At 42.0% G+C, this 17538-nt stretch overlaps 1 protein-coding gene across 1 annotated transcript; it reads left to right on the top strand.

Annotated features, from left to right (window-relative positions):
* Positions 1–12090: 12090 nt before the first annotated feature.
* On the top strand, positions 12091–16844 carry LOC119356594 (histone-lysine N-methyltransferase ATXR2-like). The gene is made up of 15 exons (XM_037623574.1): positions 12091–12267; positions 13165–13240; positions 13340–13425; positions 13527–13831; positions 14104–14216; positions 14368–14399; positions 14692–14822; positions 15219–15306; positions 15452–15500; positions 15591–15645; positions 15790–15859; positions 15951–16020; positions 16140–16216; positions 16312–16368; positions 16473–16844. Exons 1-15 carry the CDS (start codon positions 12160–12162, stop codon positions 16584–16586), a joined length of 1431 nt encoding a protein of 476 aa, XP_037479471.1. The 5' UTR covers positions 12091–12159; the 3' UTR covers positions 16587–16844.
* The last annotated feature ends 694 nt before the right edge of the window (positions 16845–17538 follow it).

The following is a 17538-nucleotide window of genomic DNA, read 5'->3' as shown; positions in this document are numbered from 1 at the left end:
GTCCTTATAAGGGTTGGTCGGCTTTTTTAGGGGTATAGAACTTTATAATCATAAAATGGGTAGTTAATTGTTGCAATAGATGATTAAATAAAGTCCAACATAGCATCGACCCACACTTTGGGCAATCTAGATCTAATAGCTAAGTTTGCTAGGCAGTCTGACTCCACTTGCCTCTTGAAAACAATGAAGAAAATATAAGGTTCCAAAGTTCTTGGCCAACTGACAACTCTCAACATATACTACTGCATCAAGTTCCAAATAGTTCGCCACATCATATATCGCGTCAACGACTGGCAAACAATATGTTTTAACTTCCACCTTCCCACATCCTAGGTGAACTGCCAAGACCATGCCATTTCGCAGTGTGAGTCTCTTCCGTTGTAGCCTCTGCGACATGTGGTATAAACCAGTTTGCTGCCACAACAAAATGCCCCCCCACTCTTCTCTAATAACCGCACCAATAGCACCCGTCACGTTTTCTACATTGAATGAAGCATTTGTTGGGGAACGTAGTAATTTCAAAAAATTTCCTACGCACACGCAAGATCATGGTGATGCATAGCAACGAGAGGGGAGAGTGTTGTCTACGTACCCTCGTAGACCGGAAGCGGAAGCGTTAGCACAATGCGGTTGATGTAGTCGTACGTCTTCATGGCCCGACCGATCAAGCACCGAAACTACGGCACCTCCGAGTTCTAGCACACGTTTAGCTCGATGACGATCCCCGGACTCCGATCCAGCAAAGTGTCGGGAAAGAGTTCCGTCAGCACGATGGCGTGGTGACGATCTTGATGTTCTACCATCGCAGGGCTTCGCCTAAGCACCGCTATAATATTATCGAGGATTATGGTGGAGGGGGGCACCGCACACGGCTAAGAGAACGATCACCAGGATCAACTTGTGTGTCTATGGGGTGCCCCTGCCCCCGTATATAAAGGAGTGGAGGAGGGGAGGGCCCGCCCTCCCTATGGAGTGCCCTAGGGGAGTCCTACTCCCACCGGGAGTAGGATTCCCCTTTTCCTAGTACAACTAGGAGTCCTTCCAAGTAGTAGGAGTAGGAGAAAAGGAAGGGGAAGAGGGAAGAGAAGGAAGGATGGGGCGCCGCCCCTCCCCTTAGTCCAATTCGGACTAGTCAATGGGGGGCGCGGCCTGCCTCTCATTCTCCCCTAAAGCCCAATAAGGCCCATATACTTCTTCCCCCGTATTCCCGTAACTCCCCGGTACTCCGAAAAATACCCGAATCACTCGGAACCTTTCCGGTGTCCGAATATAGTCGTCCAATATATCGATCTTTACGTCTTGACCATTTCGAGACTCCTCGTCATGTCCCCGATCTCATCCGGGACTCCGAACTCCTTCGGTACATCAAAACTCATAAACTCATAATATAACTATCATCGAAACCTTAAGCGTGCGGACCCTACGGGTTCGAGAATAATGTAGACATGACTGAGACACGTCTCCGGTCAATAACCAATAGTGGAACCTGGATGCTCATATTGGCTCCCACATATTCTATGAAGATCTTTATCGGTCAGACCGCATAACAACATACGTTGTTCCCTTTGTCATCGGTATGTTACTTGTCCGAGATTTGATCGTCGGTATCTCAATACCTAGTTCAATCTCGTTATCGGCAAGTCTCTTTACTCGTTCCGTAATACATCATCTCGCAACTAACTCATTAGTTGCATTGCTTGCAAGGCTTAAGTGATGTGCATTACTGAGAGGGCCCAGAGATACCTCTCCGACAATCAGAGTGACAAATCCTAATCTCAAAATACGCCAACCCAACATGTACCTTTGGAGACACCTGTAGAGCACCTTTATAATCACCCAGTTATGTTGTGACGTTTGGTAGCACACAAAGTGTTCCTCCGGCAAACAGGAGTTGCATAATCTCATAGTCATAGGAACATGTATAAGTCATGAGGAAAGCAATAGCAACATACTAAACGATCGGGTGCTAAGCTAATGGAATGGGTCATGTCAATCACATCATTCTCCTAATAATGTGACCCCGTTAATCAAATGACAACACATGTCTATGGTTAGGAAACATAACCATCTTCGATCAACGAGCTAGTCAAGTAGAGGCATACTAGTGACGTTTAGTTTGTCTATGTATTGACACAAGTATTATGTTTCCGGTTAATACAATTCTAGCATGAATAATAAACATTTATCATGAAATAAGGAAATAAATAATAACTTTATTATTGCCTCTAGGGCATATTTCCTTCAGTCTCCCACTTGCACTAGAGTCAATAATCTAGTTCACATCGCCATGTGATCTAACATCAATAGTTCACATCTTTATGTGGTTAACACCCATAGTTCACATCGATATGTGACCAACACCCAAAGGGTTTACTAGAGTCAGTAATCTAGTTCATATCGCTATGTGATTAACACCCAAAGAGTACTAAGGTGTGATCATGTTTTGCTTGTGAGATAATTTTAGCAACGGGTCTGTCATATTCAGATCCGTAAGTATTTTGCAAATATCTATGTCAACAATGCTCTGCACGGAGCTACTCTAGCTAATTGCTCCCACTTTCAATATGTATCTAGATCGAGACTTAGAGTCATCCAGATCTATGTCAAAGCTTGCATCGATGTAACTATTTACGACGAACCTTTTGTCACCACCATAATCGAGAAACAAATCCTTATTCAGCTAAGGATAATTTTGACTGTTGTCCAGTGATCTACTCCTAGATCACTATTGTACTCCCTTGCCAAAATCAGTGTAGGGTATACAATAGGTACACAACATGGCATACTTTATAGAACTTATGATTGAGGCATAGGGAATGATTTTCACTCTCTTTCTATCTTCTGCCGTGGTCGGGCTTTGAGTCTTACTCAATTTCACACCTTGTTACACAGGCAAGAACTCTTTATTTGACTGTTCCATTTTTAACTACTTTAAAATCTTGTCAAGGTATGTACTCATTGAAAAAACTTATCAAGCATCTTGATCTATCTCTATAGATCTTGATGCTCAATATGTAAGCAGCTTCACTGAGGTCTTTCTTTGAAAAACTCCTTTCAAATACTCCTTTATGCTTTGTAGAATAATTCTACATTATTTCCGATCAACAATATGTCATTCACATATACTTATCAGAAATGTTTTAGTGCTCCCACTCACTTTCTTGTAAATACAGGCTTCACCGCAAGTCTGTATAAAACTATATGCTTTGATCAACTTATCAAAGCGTATATTCCAACTCCGAGATGCTTGCACCTGTCCATAGATGGATTGCTGGAGCTTGCATATTTTGTTAACACCTTTAGGATCGACAAAACCTTCTAGTTGCATCGTATACAACTCTTCTTTAATAAATCCATTAAGGAATGCAGTTTTGTTTATCCATTTGCCAGATTTCATAAAATGCGGCAATTGCTAACATGATTCGGACAGACTTAAGCATAGATACGAGTGAGAAACTCTCATCGTAGTCAACACTTTGAACTTGCCGAAAAACCTTTTGCGACAATTCTAGCTTTGTAGATAGTAACACTACTATCAGCGTCCGTCTTCCTTTTGAAGATCCATTTATTTTCTATGGCTTGCCGATCATCGGGCAAATCCATCAAAGTCCATACTTTGTTCTCATACATGGATCATATCTCAGATTTCATGGCCTCAAACCATTTCGCGGAATCTGGTCTCATCATCGCTTCCTCATAGTTCGCAAGTTCGTCATGGTCTAGTAACATGACTTCCAGAACAGGATTACTGTACCACTCTGGTGCGGATCTCACTCTGGTTTACCTACGAGATTCGGTAGTAACTTGATCTGAAGTTACATGATCATCATCATTAGCTTCCTCACTAATTGGTGTAGTAGTCACAAGAATAGATTTCTGTGATGAACTGCTTTCCAATAAGGGAGAAGGTACAATTACCTTATCAAGTTCTCTAATTTCCTCCCACTCACTTCTTTAGAGAGAAACTCCTTCTCTGGAAAGGATCCATTTTCAGCAACGAATATCTTGCCTTCGGATCTGTGATAGAAGGTGTACCCAACATTTTCTTTTGGGCATCCTATGAAGACGCACTTCTCCGATTTGGGTTTGAGCTTATCAGGATGAAATTTTTTCATATAAGCATCGCAACCCCAAACTTTAAGAAACGACAACTTTGGTTTCTTGCCAAACCACAGTTCATACGGTGTCGTCTCAACGGATTTAGATGGTGCCCTTTTTTAACGTGAATGCAGCTGTCTCTAATGCATAACCCCAAAACTATAGTGGTAAATCGGTAAGAAACATCATAGATTGCACTATATCCAATAAAGTACGGTTATGACGTTCGGACACACCATTATGTTGTGGTGTTCCAGGTGGCATGAATTTGTGAAACTATTCCACATTGTCTTAATTGAAGACCAAACTCGTAACTCAAATATTCGTCTCCGCGATTAGATCGTGGAAACCTTATCTTCTTGTCATGATGATCTTCCACTTCACTCTCAAATTCTTTGAACTGTTCAAATGTTTCAGACTTATGTTTCATCAAGTAGATATACCCATATCTACTTAAATCATCTGTGAAGGTCAGAAAATAACGATACCCGCCGCGAGCTTCAACACTCATCGGATCGCATACATCAGTATGTATTATTTCCAATAAGTCAGTTGCTCGCTCCATTGTTCCGGAGAACGGAGTCTTTAGTCATCTTGCCCATAAGACATGGTTCGCAAGCACCAAGTGATTCATAATCAAGTGATTCCAAAATCCCATCAGCATGGAGTTTCTTCATGCGCTTTACACCAATATGACCTAAATGATAGTGCCACAAATAAGTTGCACTATCATTATTAACTTTTCATCTTTTGGTTTCAATATTATGAATATGTGTATCACTACGATCGAGATCCAATGAACCATTTTCATTGGGTGTGTAACCATATAAGGTTTTATTCATGTAAACAGAACAACAATTTATTCTCTTACTTAAATGAATAACCGTATTACAATAAACATGATCAAATCATATTCATGCTCAAAGCAAACACCAAATAACACTTATTTAGGTTCAACACTAATCCCGAAAGTATAGGGAGTGTGCGATGATGATCATATCAATCTTGGAACCACTTCCAACACACATCGTCACTTCACCCTTAACTAGTCTCTGTTTATTCTATAACTCCCGTTTCGAGTTACTAATCTTAGCAACCGAACTAGTATCAAATACTGAGGGGTTGCTATAAACACTAGTAAAGTACATATCAATAACATGTATATCAAATATACTTATGTTGACTTTGCCATCCTTCTTATCCGCCAATCACTTGGGATAGTTCCGCTTCCAGTGACCAGTCCCTTTGTAGTAAAAGCACTTAGTCTCAGGCTTAGGACCAGGCTTGGGCTTCTTCACTTGAGCAGCAACTTGCTTGCTGTTCTTCTTGAAGTTCCCCTTTTTCCCTTTGCCCTTTTCTTGAAACTAGTGATCTTGTCAACCATCAACACTTGATGCTCTTTTTTGATTTCTACCTTCATCGATTTCATCATCATGAAAAGCTCGGGAGTCGTTTTCGTCATCCCTTGCATACTATAGTTCATCACGAAGTTCTACTAACTTGGTGATGGTGACTAGAGAATTCTGTCAATCACTATCTTATCTGGAAGATTAACTCCCACTTGATTCAAGCGATTGTAGTACCCAGACAATCTGAGCACATGCTCACTAGTTGAGCGTTTCTCCTCCATCTTTTAGCTATAGAACTTGTTGGAGACTTCATATCTCTCAACTCGGGTATTTGCTTGAAATATTGACTTCAACTCCTGGAACATCTCATATGGTCCATGACGTTCAAAACATTTTTGAAGTCCCGATTCTAAGCCGTTAAGCATGGTGCACTAAACTATCAAGTAGTCGTCATATTGAGCTAGCCAAACGTTCATAACATCTGCATCTGCTCCTGCAATAGGTCTGTCACCTAGCGGTGCATCAAGGACATAATTCTTCTATGCAGCAATGAGGATAAACCTCAGATCACGGATCCAATCCGCATCATTGCTACTAACATCTTTCAACACAATTTTCTCTAGGAACATATCAAAATAAATACAGGGAAGCAACAACGCGAGCTATTGATCTACAACATAGATATGCTAATACTACCAGGACTAAGTTCATGATAAATTTAAGTTCAATTTAATCATATTACTTAAGAACTCCCACTTAGATGGACATCCCTCTAATCCTCTAAGTGATCACGTGATCCATATCAACTAAACCATGTCTGATCATCACGTGAGATGGAGTAGTTTCAATGGCGAACATCACTATGTTGATCATATCTACTATATGATTCACGCTCGACCTTTCGGTCTCCGTGTTCCGAGGCCATATCTGTTATATGCTAGGCTCGTCAAGTTTAACCTGAGTATTCTGCGTGTGCAACTGTTTTGCACCCGTTGTATTTGAACGTAGAGCCTATCACACCCGATCATCACGTGGTGTCTCAGCACGAAGAACTTTCGCAACGGTGCATACTCAGGGAGAACACTTTTACTATGATAATTTAGTGAGGGATCATCTTATAATGCTACCGTCAATCAAAGCAAGATAAGATGCATAAAAGATAAACATCACATGCAATCAATATAAGTGATATGATATGGCCATCATCATCTTGTGCTTGTGATCTCCATCTCCGGAGCATCGTCATGATCACCATCGTCACCGGCGCGACACCTTGATCTCCATTGTAGCATCGTTGTCGTCTCGCTAATCTTATGCTTCTACGACTATCGCTACCGCTTAGTGATAAAGTAAAGCATTATAGGGCGATTGCATTGCATACAATAAAGCGACAACCATATGGCTCCTGCCAGTTGCCGATAACTCGGTTACAAAACATGATCATCTCATACAATAAAATTTAGCATCATGTCTTGACCATATCACATCACAACATGCCCTGCAAAAACAAGTTAGACGTCCTCTACTTCGTTTGTTGTAAGTTTTACGTAGCTGCTATGGGCTTAGCAAGAACCGTTCTTACCTACGCATCAAAACCACAATGATAGTTTGTCAAGTTGGTGCTGTTTTAACCTTCGCAAGGACCGGGCGTAGCCACACTTGGTTCAACTAAAGTTGGAGAAACTGACACCCGCTAGTCACCTGTGTGCATAGCACGACGGTAAAACCAGTCTCGCGTAAGCGTATGCGTAATGTCGGTCCGGGCCGCTTCATCCAACAATACCGCCGAACCAAAGTGTGACATGCTGGTAAGAAGTATGACTTATATCGCCCACAACTCACTTGTGTTCTACTCGTGCACAACATCAACATATAAAACTTAGGCTCGGATGCCACTGTTGGGGAACATAGTAATTTCAAAAAAATTCCTACGCACACGCAAGATCATGGTGATGCATACCAACGAGAGGGGAGAGTGTTGTCTACGTACCCTCGTAGACCGGAAGCGGAAGCGTTAGCACAACGCGGTTGATGTAGTCGTACGTCTTCACGGCCCGACCGATCAAGCATCGAAACTACGACACCTCCGAGTTCTAGCACACGTTCAGCTCGATGATGATCCTCGGACTCCGATCCAGCAAAGTGTCGGGGAAGAGTTCCGTCAGCACGATGGCGTGGTGACGATCTTGATATTCTACCGTCACAGGGCTTCGCCTAAGCACCGCTACAATATTATCGAGGATTATGGTGGAGGGGGGCACCGCACGCGGCTAAGAGAACGATCACCAGGATCAACTTGTGTGTCTATGGGGTGCCCCCTGCCCCCGTATATAAAGAAGTGGAGGAGGGGAGGGCCGGCCCTCTCTATGGCGCGCCCTAGGGGAGTCCTATTCCCACCGGGAGTAGGATTCCCCTTTTCCTAGTACAACTAGGAGTCCTTCCTAGTAGTAGGAGTAGGAGACAAGGAAGGGGAAGAGGGAAGAGAAGGAAGGAGGGGGCGCCGCCCCTCCCTTAGTCCAATTCGGACTAGTCAATGGGGGGGGGGGGGCGCGGCCTGCCTCTCCCTCTCCCCTAAAGCCCAATAAGGCCCATATACTTCTTCCCCCGTATTTCCGTAACTCTCCGGTACTCCGAAAAATACCTGAATCACTCGGAACCTTTCCGATGTCCGAATATAGTCGTCCAATATATCGATCTTTACGTCTCGACCATTTCGAGACTCCTCGTCATGTCCCCGATCTCATCCGGGACTCCGAACTCCTTCGGTACATCAAAACTCATAAACTCATAATATAACTATCATCGAAACCTTAAGCGTGCGGACCCTACGGGTTCGAGAACAATGTAGACATGACTGAGACACGTCTCCGGTCAATAACCAATAGCGGAACCTGGATGCTCATATTGGCTCCCACATATTCTATGAAGATCTTTATCGGTCAGACCGCATAACAACATACGTTGTTCCCTTTGTCATCGGTATGTTACTTGTCCGAGATTTGATCGTCGGTATCTCAATACCTAGTTCAATCTCGTTACCGGCAAGTCTCTTTACTCGTTCCGTAATACATCATCTCGCAACTAACTCATTAGTTGCATTGCTTGCAAGGCTTAAGTGATGTGCATTACCGAGAGGGCCCAGAGATACCTCTCCGACAATCGGAGTGACAAATCCTAATCTCGAAATACGCCAACCCAACATGTACCTTTGGAGACACCTGTAGAGCACCTTTATAATCACCCAGTTACGTTGTGACGTTTGGTAGCACACAAAGTGTTCCTCCGGCAAACGGGAGTTGCATAATCTCATAGTCATAGGAACATGTATAAGTCATGAAGAAAGCAATAGCAACATACTAAACGATCGGGTGCTAAGCTAATGGAATGGGTCATGTCAATCACATCATTCTCCTAATGATGTGATCTCGTTAATCAAATGACAACACATGTCTATCGTTAGGAAACATAACAATCTTCGATCAACGAGCTAGTCAAGTAGAGGCATACTAGTGACGTTTAGTTAGTCTATGTATTCACATAAGTTTTATGTTTCCGGTTAATACAATTCTAGCATGAATAATAAACATTTATCATGAAATAAGGAAATAAATAATAACTTTATTATTGCCTGTAGGGCATATTTCCTTCAACATTAACATTCACTTTCATGCATCCATGCAAAGGTTTCTGCCACATATGATTAGCCTTCTTCGGATGATCTTCGAGCTCGGCGCCTTAAAGAAGTTCACTACAAGTACCTTGATCGTCACCGCAGTGTGCTCTAGTCCTTGGACAACTTCACTTGTGTGTCTGTCCGTATCACCAGATGTGCCTAGTGACAACCGTGGCGAGCTCCGGGATCAGCACATCTTCCACTGGCAATCGAGCATCTTTTCCTTTACGAACCATCATAGCAGAACCCGACCTATCCAATAGAACTGCTTGAGCAATGACATTCTTCGGTCCCAGTTCATTTCAAACCTTCTTCACACATGGACATGTGAATAAACAGTGATGTATATCTTCCATTCCGATGCCACAAACTGGGCATTGAGGGCATGTAGGTATGTGCCTATTTGCCAACATTGCATAGAAAAGTAGCACACCATGTAAGGATGTCCTCATAAAGCAATGGCGGAACTACAAAAAAATTACTCTTGCAGGCCAAGGCAGACCAAGCTGAAGGAAACACATATATTTTCTCTCCCAAAAGCCCAGTTTTACATATGCTCTTTTAATGTTTGGGCGTACTTCGCCAGTGCTTATAAGGGTTGGTCGACTTTAATATATGACCATTGGCTTTTTCACAATAAAATGATGGATAGACTTACTCCCGCCCTTTGTTTTAACTAATTTTGATTCGTGAAGACAAAGTTTTGACCGATTTTGTAGCGCATAAACAATATATTAAGCCTATTTGGAAATGCCCCGCTCACTAAAATTCAGCTTTACTCTCAAAAGCGCGAGCCAAACAAGGTAGTTTTATGATGTCCTGCTCCACATAAACAATAGAATCTGGGGTACAATTCCTTGTTTTTCATGAAGCTCTTGAGTGGTGGTGTTCCAAAAACTCTAGTTCAAAAAGTCTTCATGGAATTAGGGGGAAATTACCCACCACTACCATCGGTAAGAGGATACCATTTCATTTTTTCCCACGTCACGCAGCCCCAATAGACCTTTCACACACAATTTTCTTATTTTTGAAGAAAGAGGTAGCTAGAAGCTAAAGAGTATAAACTACTCTATGATGAAGCTGCAACTCTTACTTGAATCTGCTTTGAAATGAATTTGATGGGTTGAACTGATTTTGACGGAGTAAAACAATCTGAAACAGACTCAAGTAAGTAGAGGTTTTTTTTTGAACATAAGTAAGTAGAGGTTACGAACTTCGAAAAGTGCCAACGGAGGACTCCAGTTCTTAAGTACCATATTTCCACTGCGCAGAAAAATAGAAATTATACACACAAAAATACATGTATAACATGTTCAAGAAAATTTTCATAACAATATAGCTAATAGCTTCAGACGTGACACACACACGGAAAAGGCATTTCCTAAACGGCGCCTTCAGCGCCCGTTTCTTCCTTTCTTGCAAACGGGCGCATACCCTTTCCTCCACGCTGGGCCAGCCCAGCTTTCCTTTTTTTCTGTTTTTGAACGCAAAAATGTTGTGCGATGATTGAGGTTCGAACAGCCGACCTCCTGCTGGTGATTACCATGCGCTAACCACGCGAACACCTACTACATATGTGTTCGTTTCCATAGTTCTTCTTCCTATCTTCTCTTTTCTCTTTGAAAAAGTTATTTTCTTGTTCCTTTTTTTATTGGAATAGTTCTGTTCTTTTTTTCCTTTTTCGTTTTTTCTTTTGCTAAATTGAATGATTTTTTTTCAAAATTGAATGAACTTTTTTACAAAATAGATGAACTCTTTCAAAAATTAATGAACTGTTTTTTGAAATCGATGAACTTTTTTTAAATCTATGAACCTTTTTCAATTTTGAACGACCTTTTTTCAAAATCAATGAACTTCTTTTCAAAACCGATGAACTTTTATCGAAATCGATGAACTTTTCCAAAGTCGGTGAACTTTTTTCAGTATTTTGTGAACTCTTTTTGAAAATTGATGAACTTTTTCCAAAGTTGGTGAACTTTTTTCAGTATTTTGTGAACTCTTTTTGGAAATCGATGAACTTTTTCCAAAGTCGGTGAACTTCTTTCAGTATTTTGTGAACTCTTTTTGAAAATCGATGAACTTTTTCCAAAGTCGGTGAACTTTTTCCAGTATTTTGTGAACTCTTTTTGAAAATCGATGAACTTTTTCCAAAGTCGGTGAACTTTTTCAGTTTTTGTGAACTCTTTCTTAAAATCGATGAACTTTTTTCTCAGAAATGATGAACCTTTTTCCAAATCGATGAACTTTTTGAAATTCATGCTTTTTTTTCTCAAATAATCCCAAAATCTAAGTGATAAGGTATAAATAGTGCGTCCACAGTCGTTCTTATATTTTTGCCTGTGATTTCAGTCAGAGCAATTTAGTGGCTCTGGTGGTTAGCGAAGATTTACGTCAGTCCAACGGCGCGAGATCGTATCCTGAACAAAGCTATACTTTTTGCACTTTTTCCGCTAGGTAAGTTCGCTGCCCTCGCTTCTCGTGGGCCGGCCCAACTGCGTGCTGTAGTGAGCGCCACTTGGTTCCAGGGCGCAAAGGGCGCCCTATAGGAGCTCCCCACGGAAAAGACAAATACGTACGGGAAAATGGGCCAGTTTTTTTGGGTTGGGCCAAGATTTTTTTTGTTGCTTGCAAAACACAACATTTTTGAACGGAAATTTACGGATCTGTCATAAGTACGTATAGGTTCTCACATAATTATTTTGAATTTTTTAAAACTTGGATATATCCTTTTCGAACATAAAAAAAGGGGATTGCTAAAAAAAAAGGCTCCAATGAGCCTGTCCGCCAAAAGTTCGCTCTCAGGATACGCTTCATTTTGGAGCATCGAATGCGTCTTACGCTCTCCGCAGTCGAAAGCGTATTCCTTCCTGAACAGCAATCTTGTCCCCAACGAAACCTACTTTACGCCTTCGCTGCCAATCTTGGCCCCAACGAAACCTACCAGTAGTACAAAACCCACAAAACCCCAGGAGCCAACTGCAAGAGAGAGGGGGGCAGCAGCAACCGCAGCCGCAGGAACCACCAGCCGACGCCGGCGGCATGGCTCGGAGCGGCAGCAGCAGCGGCGCCAGCCCGTGCGACCTGGACAAGGAGTTCGCCCCCCAGATCGCCCAGCTCCTCGCCGCCCCTTCTCCCCAGTCCGCCCAGGTACTCTCCCCTCCGTTCCCCTCCACCCCTTCTCCCCGTTCTCGGTCTGGTGCGTCTGGCTGCCTGAGGATTTGTTTATTGTGCCTAGTTCTGTTGCGGCGTATGAATCTTCGGTGGAAAAGCTCGGATTGGGCTCTTCCGTGGTGCCAATGTCGGGAATTTCGGTCAGGGGGCGCTGTTTGGGTGGTGATGTTTGCGGTTTCTGGTTTTATCCAGTCCTGCTAACATAGGAGGATCTTACTTTTTCGTAAGAGACATGAGAGCCGAAATGTGTGGGTCTCGATTAGTCTGCAACATTAACCCCCTATATTTAAAAAAAAAATCCACTGGAGTGCGAATTTAAGATCCAAGGTGCCTCCTTTTTAGCATTCCAGTAATTACTGTGCGTAATGAATTCAGTTCATTCTGATGTTAAGATTATGACAGCATGGGACAATCTTAAATTTGCGATTCGTGGTCTTGTTCAATCTTACTAATATAGGAGTAGCTTAATGTTTCAGAGGAACACGAGAGTCCAAATGTGTGGTTCTTGATTAGCTTGCAAGATTAGCCCCTTGATTTAAGTATTTTCTTCGCCGAGGTGCAAATTTAAGATCCAAGGTGCCTGTTTTTTAGCATTCCAGTAGTTGTTAGTGTGTGCAATCAATTCAGTTCAGTATGATGTTAATATTACGGAATCGAAATAATCTTAGGTGCTCCTTGCCGCGTGGCAGTTACAACTTACAAGCTGGTGGGTTAGTCGTTGAGGCCAACAAAGTTGCAGAAGCGAATCTTATGCTATGTTTTTATGGGTGTGGTTTTTATGTTTATTTTTCTGCTCCACCTTGTCATTTAAATGAAGTATTGCTGATGGTTTGTGGCTCACATTCGACAACATAACTATTTTTCATTTTTCAGGAATACTACGAGGACCTCATACAGTCTAAGAAACATGACGGCATAAGAGTCAACTACAAAGGTGATCATGGGAAAGGTACGGCTGCTGAATAAATACTTACCATATGGCCTACGGGCTAGCAATCCTGCAACATGGTGCTTGTATACTGCTATGTTAACCGACGGGTTCTTGCAGGTGTTTGTGCAAACAAGGATTTTGCTGAAGGAGACCTTATTCTGAAGGATCAAATATTGGTTGGTGCACAACACAGTCTTAACAAGGTGCACTTGCTATTGAGATTGATCCAGCACTCTTTGTTCATTTTTATGCGAACTGTTCCTCCCTGGAAGTATTTACATCTGTTTTATGTGTTCTGTTGCAGATTGACTGCGTCGTGTGTAGTTACTGCTTCCGCTTCATTGGTTCTGTAGAGTTCCAGATTGGACATCGACTGTATTTTCAAAGCATTGCTTCAAGCATTGGCTGCAGCAGTGAGAGGCACTGTCATGGATGTGATGTGGGATCAAGCACTTGCTCTTCTGGTGCAACAAAGGAAAAGAGTAGTACTTTGCCAGAAGAGGTCATAGAATCACTTATAACTGGCGATGTGTCACTGCCTTTCTCAGACCACTTCCCTTTACCAGAAATTGTTGCTTGTCAAGGATGCGAGGAAGAACGCTACTGCAGGTTTGAGCTCATGTTGCTGTGAATCTGACCTTTATTTTTTGAGGCATACATCTTTTGACTATTAAGTGTTTGGTATCCAATTTTTCATCATATTTTCTAACTGTCAATCATGTTAAAATTTGAACCTGATTGCATCATGTATAACTTGCATCTATAGGCCATATAACTCTGTTTTCATTGTTCATTGAGTAACTTGTTATTACAAGAAAGCATTTAAATCGTTATTGTTTTTGGATTTTTGAGAAAACGCTAACTTGTTCATTTCTGTGTAGCCAATCATGTGCAGATTCTGACTGGGAATCCTACCACTCTTTGCTCTGTGCTGGCCCCAACACTGAACCACCCCGAAGATCTGCTCTTCACAAATTTGTAGAGCATGCTAATGGTAAGCCTGCAGTGCCCCTTGAACCTGTATCATCATAGTGGTATGTTCATCATTCATTGCATCAATGCTATATCAATTCAGTCATGATCAATGATGGTTGCGATTGAGGTCCTGAAGCTGTTATCTGATAATACCTACTCTTTATTTTCAGAAACCAATGATATTTTCTTGGTTGCCGCCAAGGTATGTGATAGAAAATCTTTAATATGTTATGCATTGGAAGACCAGCATCTATTGCAAAGCTTTTGACGTCAAATTTGAGTTGATATAAATGCCATTAGTGTTTGTCTAAAAGAATATTCAAACTGCAATTTTCTCATATGAACCTTATTGCACAAGACAGTTGACTAGCTACATCAATTGTACCAGATATAGAACAAACAAAAGAATAAATGCACCCCCTTATGTACCAACTGCAACTTATCTAAGGTTTCCTGATCCTCATGCATATGAGTTCATACTTTTTATATGCCAGGCTATCACTTTCACCATGTTGAGGTACAAGAAACTCAAAAGACAGAACGACTTCCAAAACAAATCACCTGAATCAAACTTTTCTTTGCTTATGGAAGCCTGGAAACCACTTTCCATGGGCTTCAAAAAGAGGTAAGGGCATGACTTCAAAGTAATTACTTCTCTTCTGATGACCACTTGTTTTATACGGGATGACCAGTTGTTCTTAGTGGGACTAATTAGCAGTTTTGTCTAATTGCGCAACTACTGTTAAGCATGACTTTTGAAGGTTCTTTTCTCACGGTGTTAGCAATAATTTGATGGTAACAGTATTTGTAACAATCAATAAGATAAGAAACCTATGGCCGGATGTGTCATTTTTTTTCTCCTTCATTTTGGGTTACACTGGGATACCTATGGTTAGATGTGTCATTTCTTCTTCCTTGTTTTGGGTACACTGGTATATATGTTTTGAGCTCCATAGAACTACCGAATTAGTGCTACTTTATAACCACCCTGATTTGTGCAAAAAATATCTTGTGATTGCAGATGGTGGGATTATGTTGCTTTGCCTGAGGATGTTGATGCTTCCGATGAAGATTCATTTAGGCAGGAAATAAGGGATCTAGCATTTACGGTAACTATGTCGACATATTACTTGAAAAACTATACATTGATGACACACAATAAGTGGACAAATTTATATTGAAAGATTCCATGTTTTACTGTCTAGATCTTATTTCAGCCAGTGGTAGGCTGATAATGGCTTCTGTATTTTGCAGTCACTACAGCTTCTCAAGGATGCGATCTTCGATGCTGAATGTGCACCATGTATCCTTTTTGGCAGTCACAAGACTTGTTTCAAACTTTCATACCATGAGTAGCTATCGTCGTCATTCAAGTTACCTTAACTTGCTCTAGTGTTTTCCCTTGAGGTGTATGGCCATATAATTGGCATGTTTGAGCTGAACAATCTGTAAGTAAATATATTTTCCCTATTTCATCTTGATGAATGTATATACTCTGTCATCGTTTTTCTCCCTGCCTGAAGCAAATGCCGGTGCTGCATTTGACCTAAATAATTGCTCCTCCAGTCATACTTCCACCTTTTTCATTCCAGTGATTTGGTCGTCGCATCGCCTGTTGAAGACTATTTCATACACATTGATGATCTTCCAGATGATAAGAAGGTTTGTTTGATGGTTGCCCTAATTCTTTCATGTAAGATGTTTACTCTTGCTCTTACATGGCTTTCTTAACCTGAAATGCAATGTACCCCAGGAGGAAGCTGAAAAGGCGACAGCGCCATTGCTAGATGCTTTAGATGATGACTATGCACTTCCTTGTGATGGTATATGCAACTTCTTCTTCTGAAGTCTCAAGTTACTCCTTTCAGAGTACTGCTATGTGCCTTTTTCTTCTGTCCAACACTAAGAAAAAGTGGTTTCCTTGCGAATTTTTTGCTGTCAGGGACGGCGTTCTTTCCTCTTCAAAGCTGTATGAACCACTCATGCTGTCCAAATGCTAAAGCATTTAAAAGGGATGAGGTGATGTATATTTTCCCCTTCAGCTGATTCACCCATTTTCCTACAAAGCTGCCAGTCAGCAATGCTGATAAGTAGCTGTTGAACTACCGCCGCAGGATAATGACGGTCACGCCGTGATAATCGCTCTGGGGCCTATCAGCAAGGGCGAAGAGGTAATGTCATTTCTAGTCCTGGTGCTAATCATTCAACGAGAGAAAAATCATATCTCTGGCCAAATTGTTGTGCCACCTGCTGACATTCTGTTGTGCCGCTGTAGATCACCATCTCCTACATCGACGAGGATCTTCCGTACGAGGAGCGGCAGGCGGAGCTCGCAGACTACGGGTTCACGTGTACCTGCTCCAAGTGCCAGGAGGAAAAGCCCAACTGAGCAGCAAGGCGGACTGGACTTGCTGCAAATTTTGGTCGTTGTTAGTCGTCGGCGGGCATTGTGCTTGTAGTTTATGCTACTGGGTACTTTTGACAAATTCAAAATGTAAGGGTAAGATTATGCAGAAAGGATGAGGTTGTGACATTCTGACTTCAGTGGGCGCTGGATTAATTATGCTTTGACCATGTCTGAAACTTCTACTGAAACTGTCAGAATATCTTACCTGCAGCTCTTGGCACTTGAGATTTTGGTAACAAAGACTCTGAACACTCGCATAATATAGCAGATACGAAACCGAGTTTGTGAATAGTTTAAGTTGTTTCTGTTTTCAAATACGTATTTTGCAGCAACATGACGATAGCCGTCCACGGTTAAAAATGGCATGCCTAGTATGGAGAATATTTGAGATGGAGAATGCTCGAGAGTTTGAGCGAATGCTTGGTTCTTCTTCTGAAATTGCTGTAATCTGCAATCCAGATCTCAGATTCTGGAATTGCTCTAATCTGCACCTACGTTCCTCATCCAACGTCGGGTTTCAGCACCAGCGGTGCTACATTATCATTTTAAGAAGTTAGTTGTCTACATGTTGAATGCCCACTGTAGCAGACACTTGCAGTTTGCAGGCTCCCTGCAATCCTGGTTAACCTCCCGGTGCAGCAGAATCGCGAGCAACCAAACCTGAAACAAAGTCTGGCATGTCAGGTCCAAATAGTGGAGAGCACGGCCGCATGATAGCGAAACTGCGCTATAAAGAGTGCGCGATGGAGTTGCAGAGTTAGGGCCTGCGCCAGGGAGAGGGAGTCGGACTGGAGAACTAACCGCGCCATCAATCGCAGCAAGGCACGCTTAAGGCCCTGTTTGGTTCAGCTTTCATCGACGGATTCCGTTGCCGCGCAGTAGAATCTGAACCAAAGGGCGAACCCAGCAGAATCCGATTTCAGAAATCCGTTGT

The sequence above is a fragment of the Triticum dicoccoides genome, chromosome 2A, assembly GCF_002162155.2.
Source record: "Triticum dicoccoides isolate Atlit2015 ecotype Zavitan chromosome 2A, WEW_v2.0, whole genome shotgun sequence".
NCBI classification, from domain to species: domain Eukaryota; kingdom Viridiplantae; phylum Streptophyta; class Magnoliopsida; order Poales; family Poaceae; genus Triticum; species Triticum dicoccoides.
The sequence above is the reverse complement of the archived record's forward strand: the minus strand, read 5'-3'. Positions and strand labels throughout refer to the sequence as shown.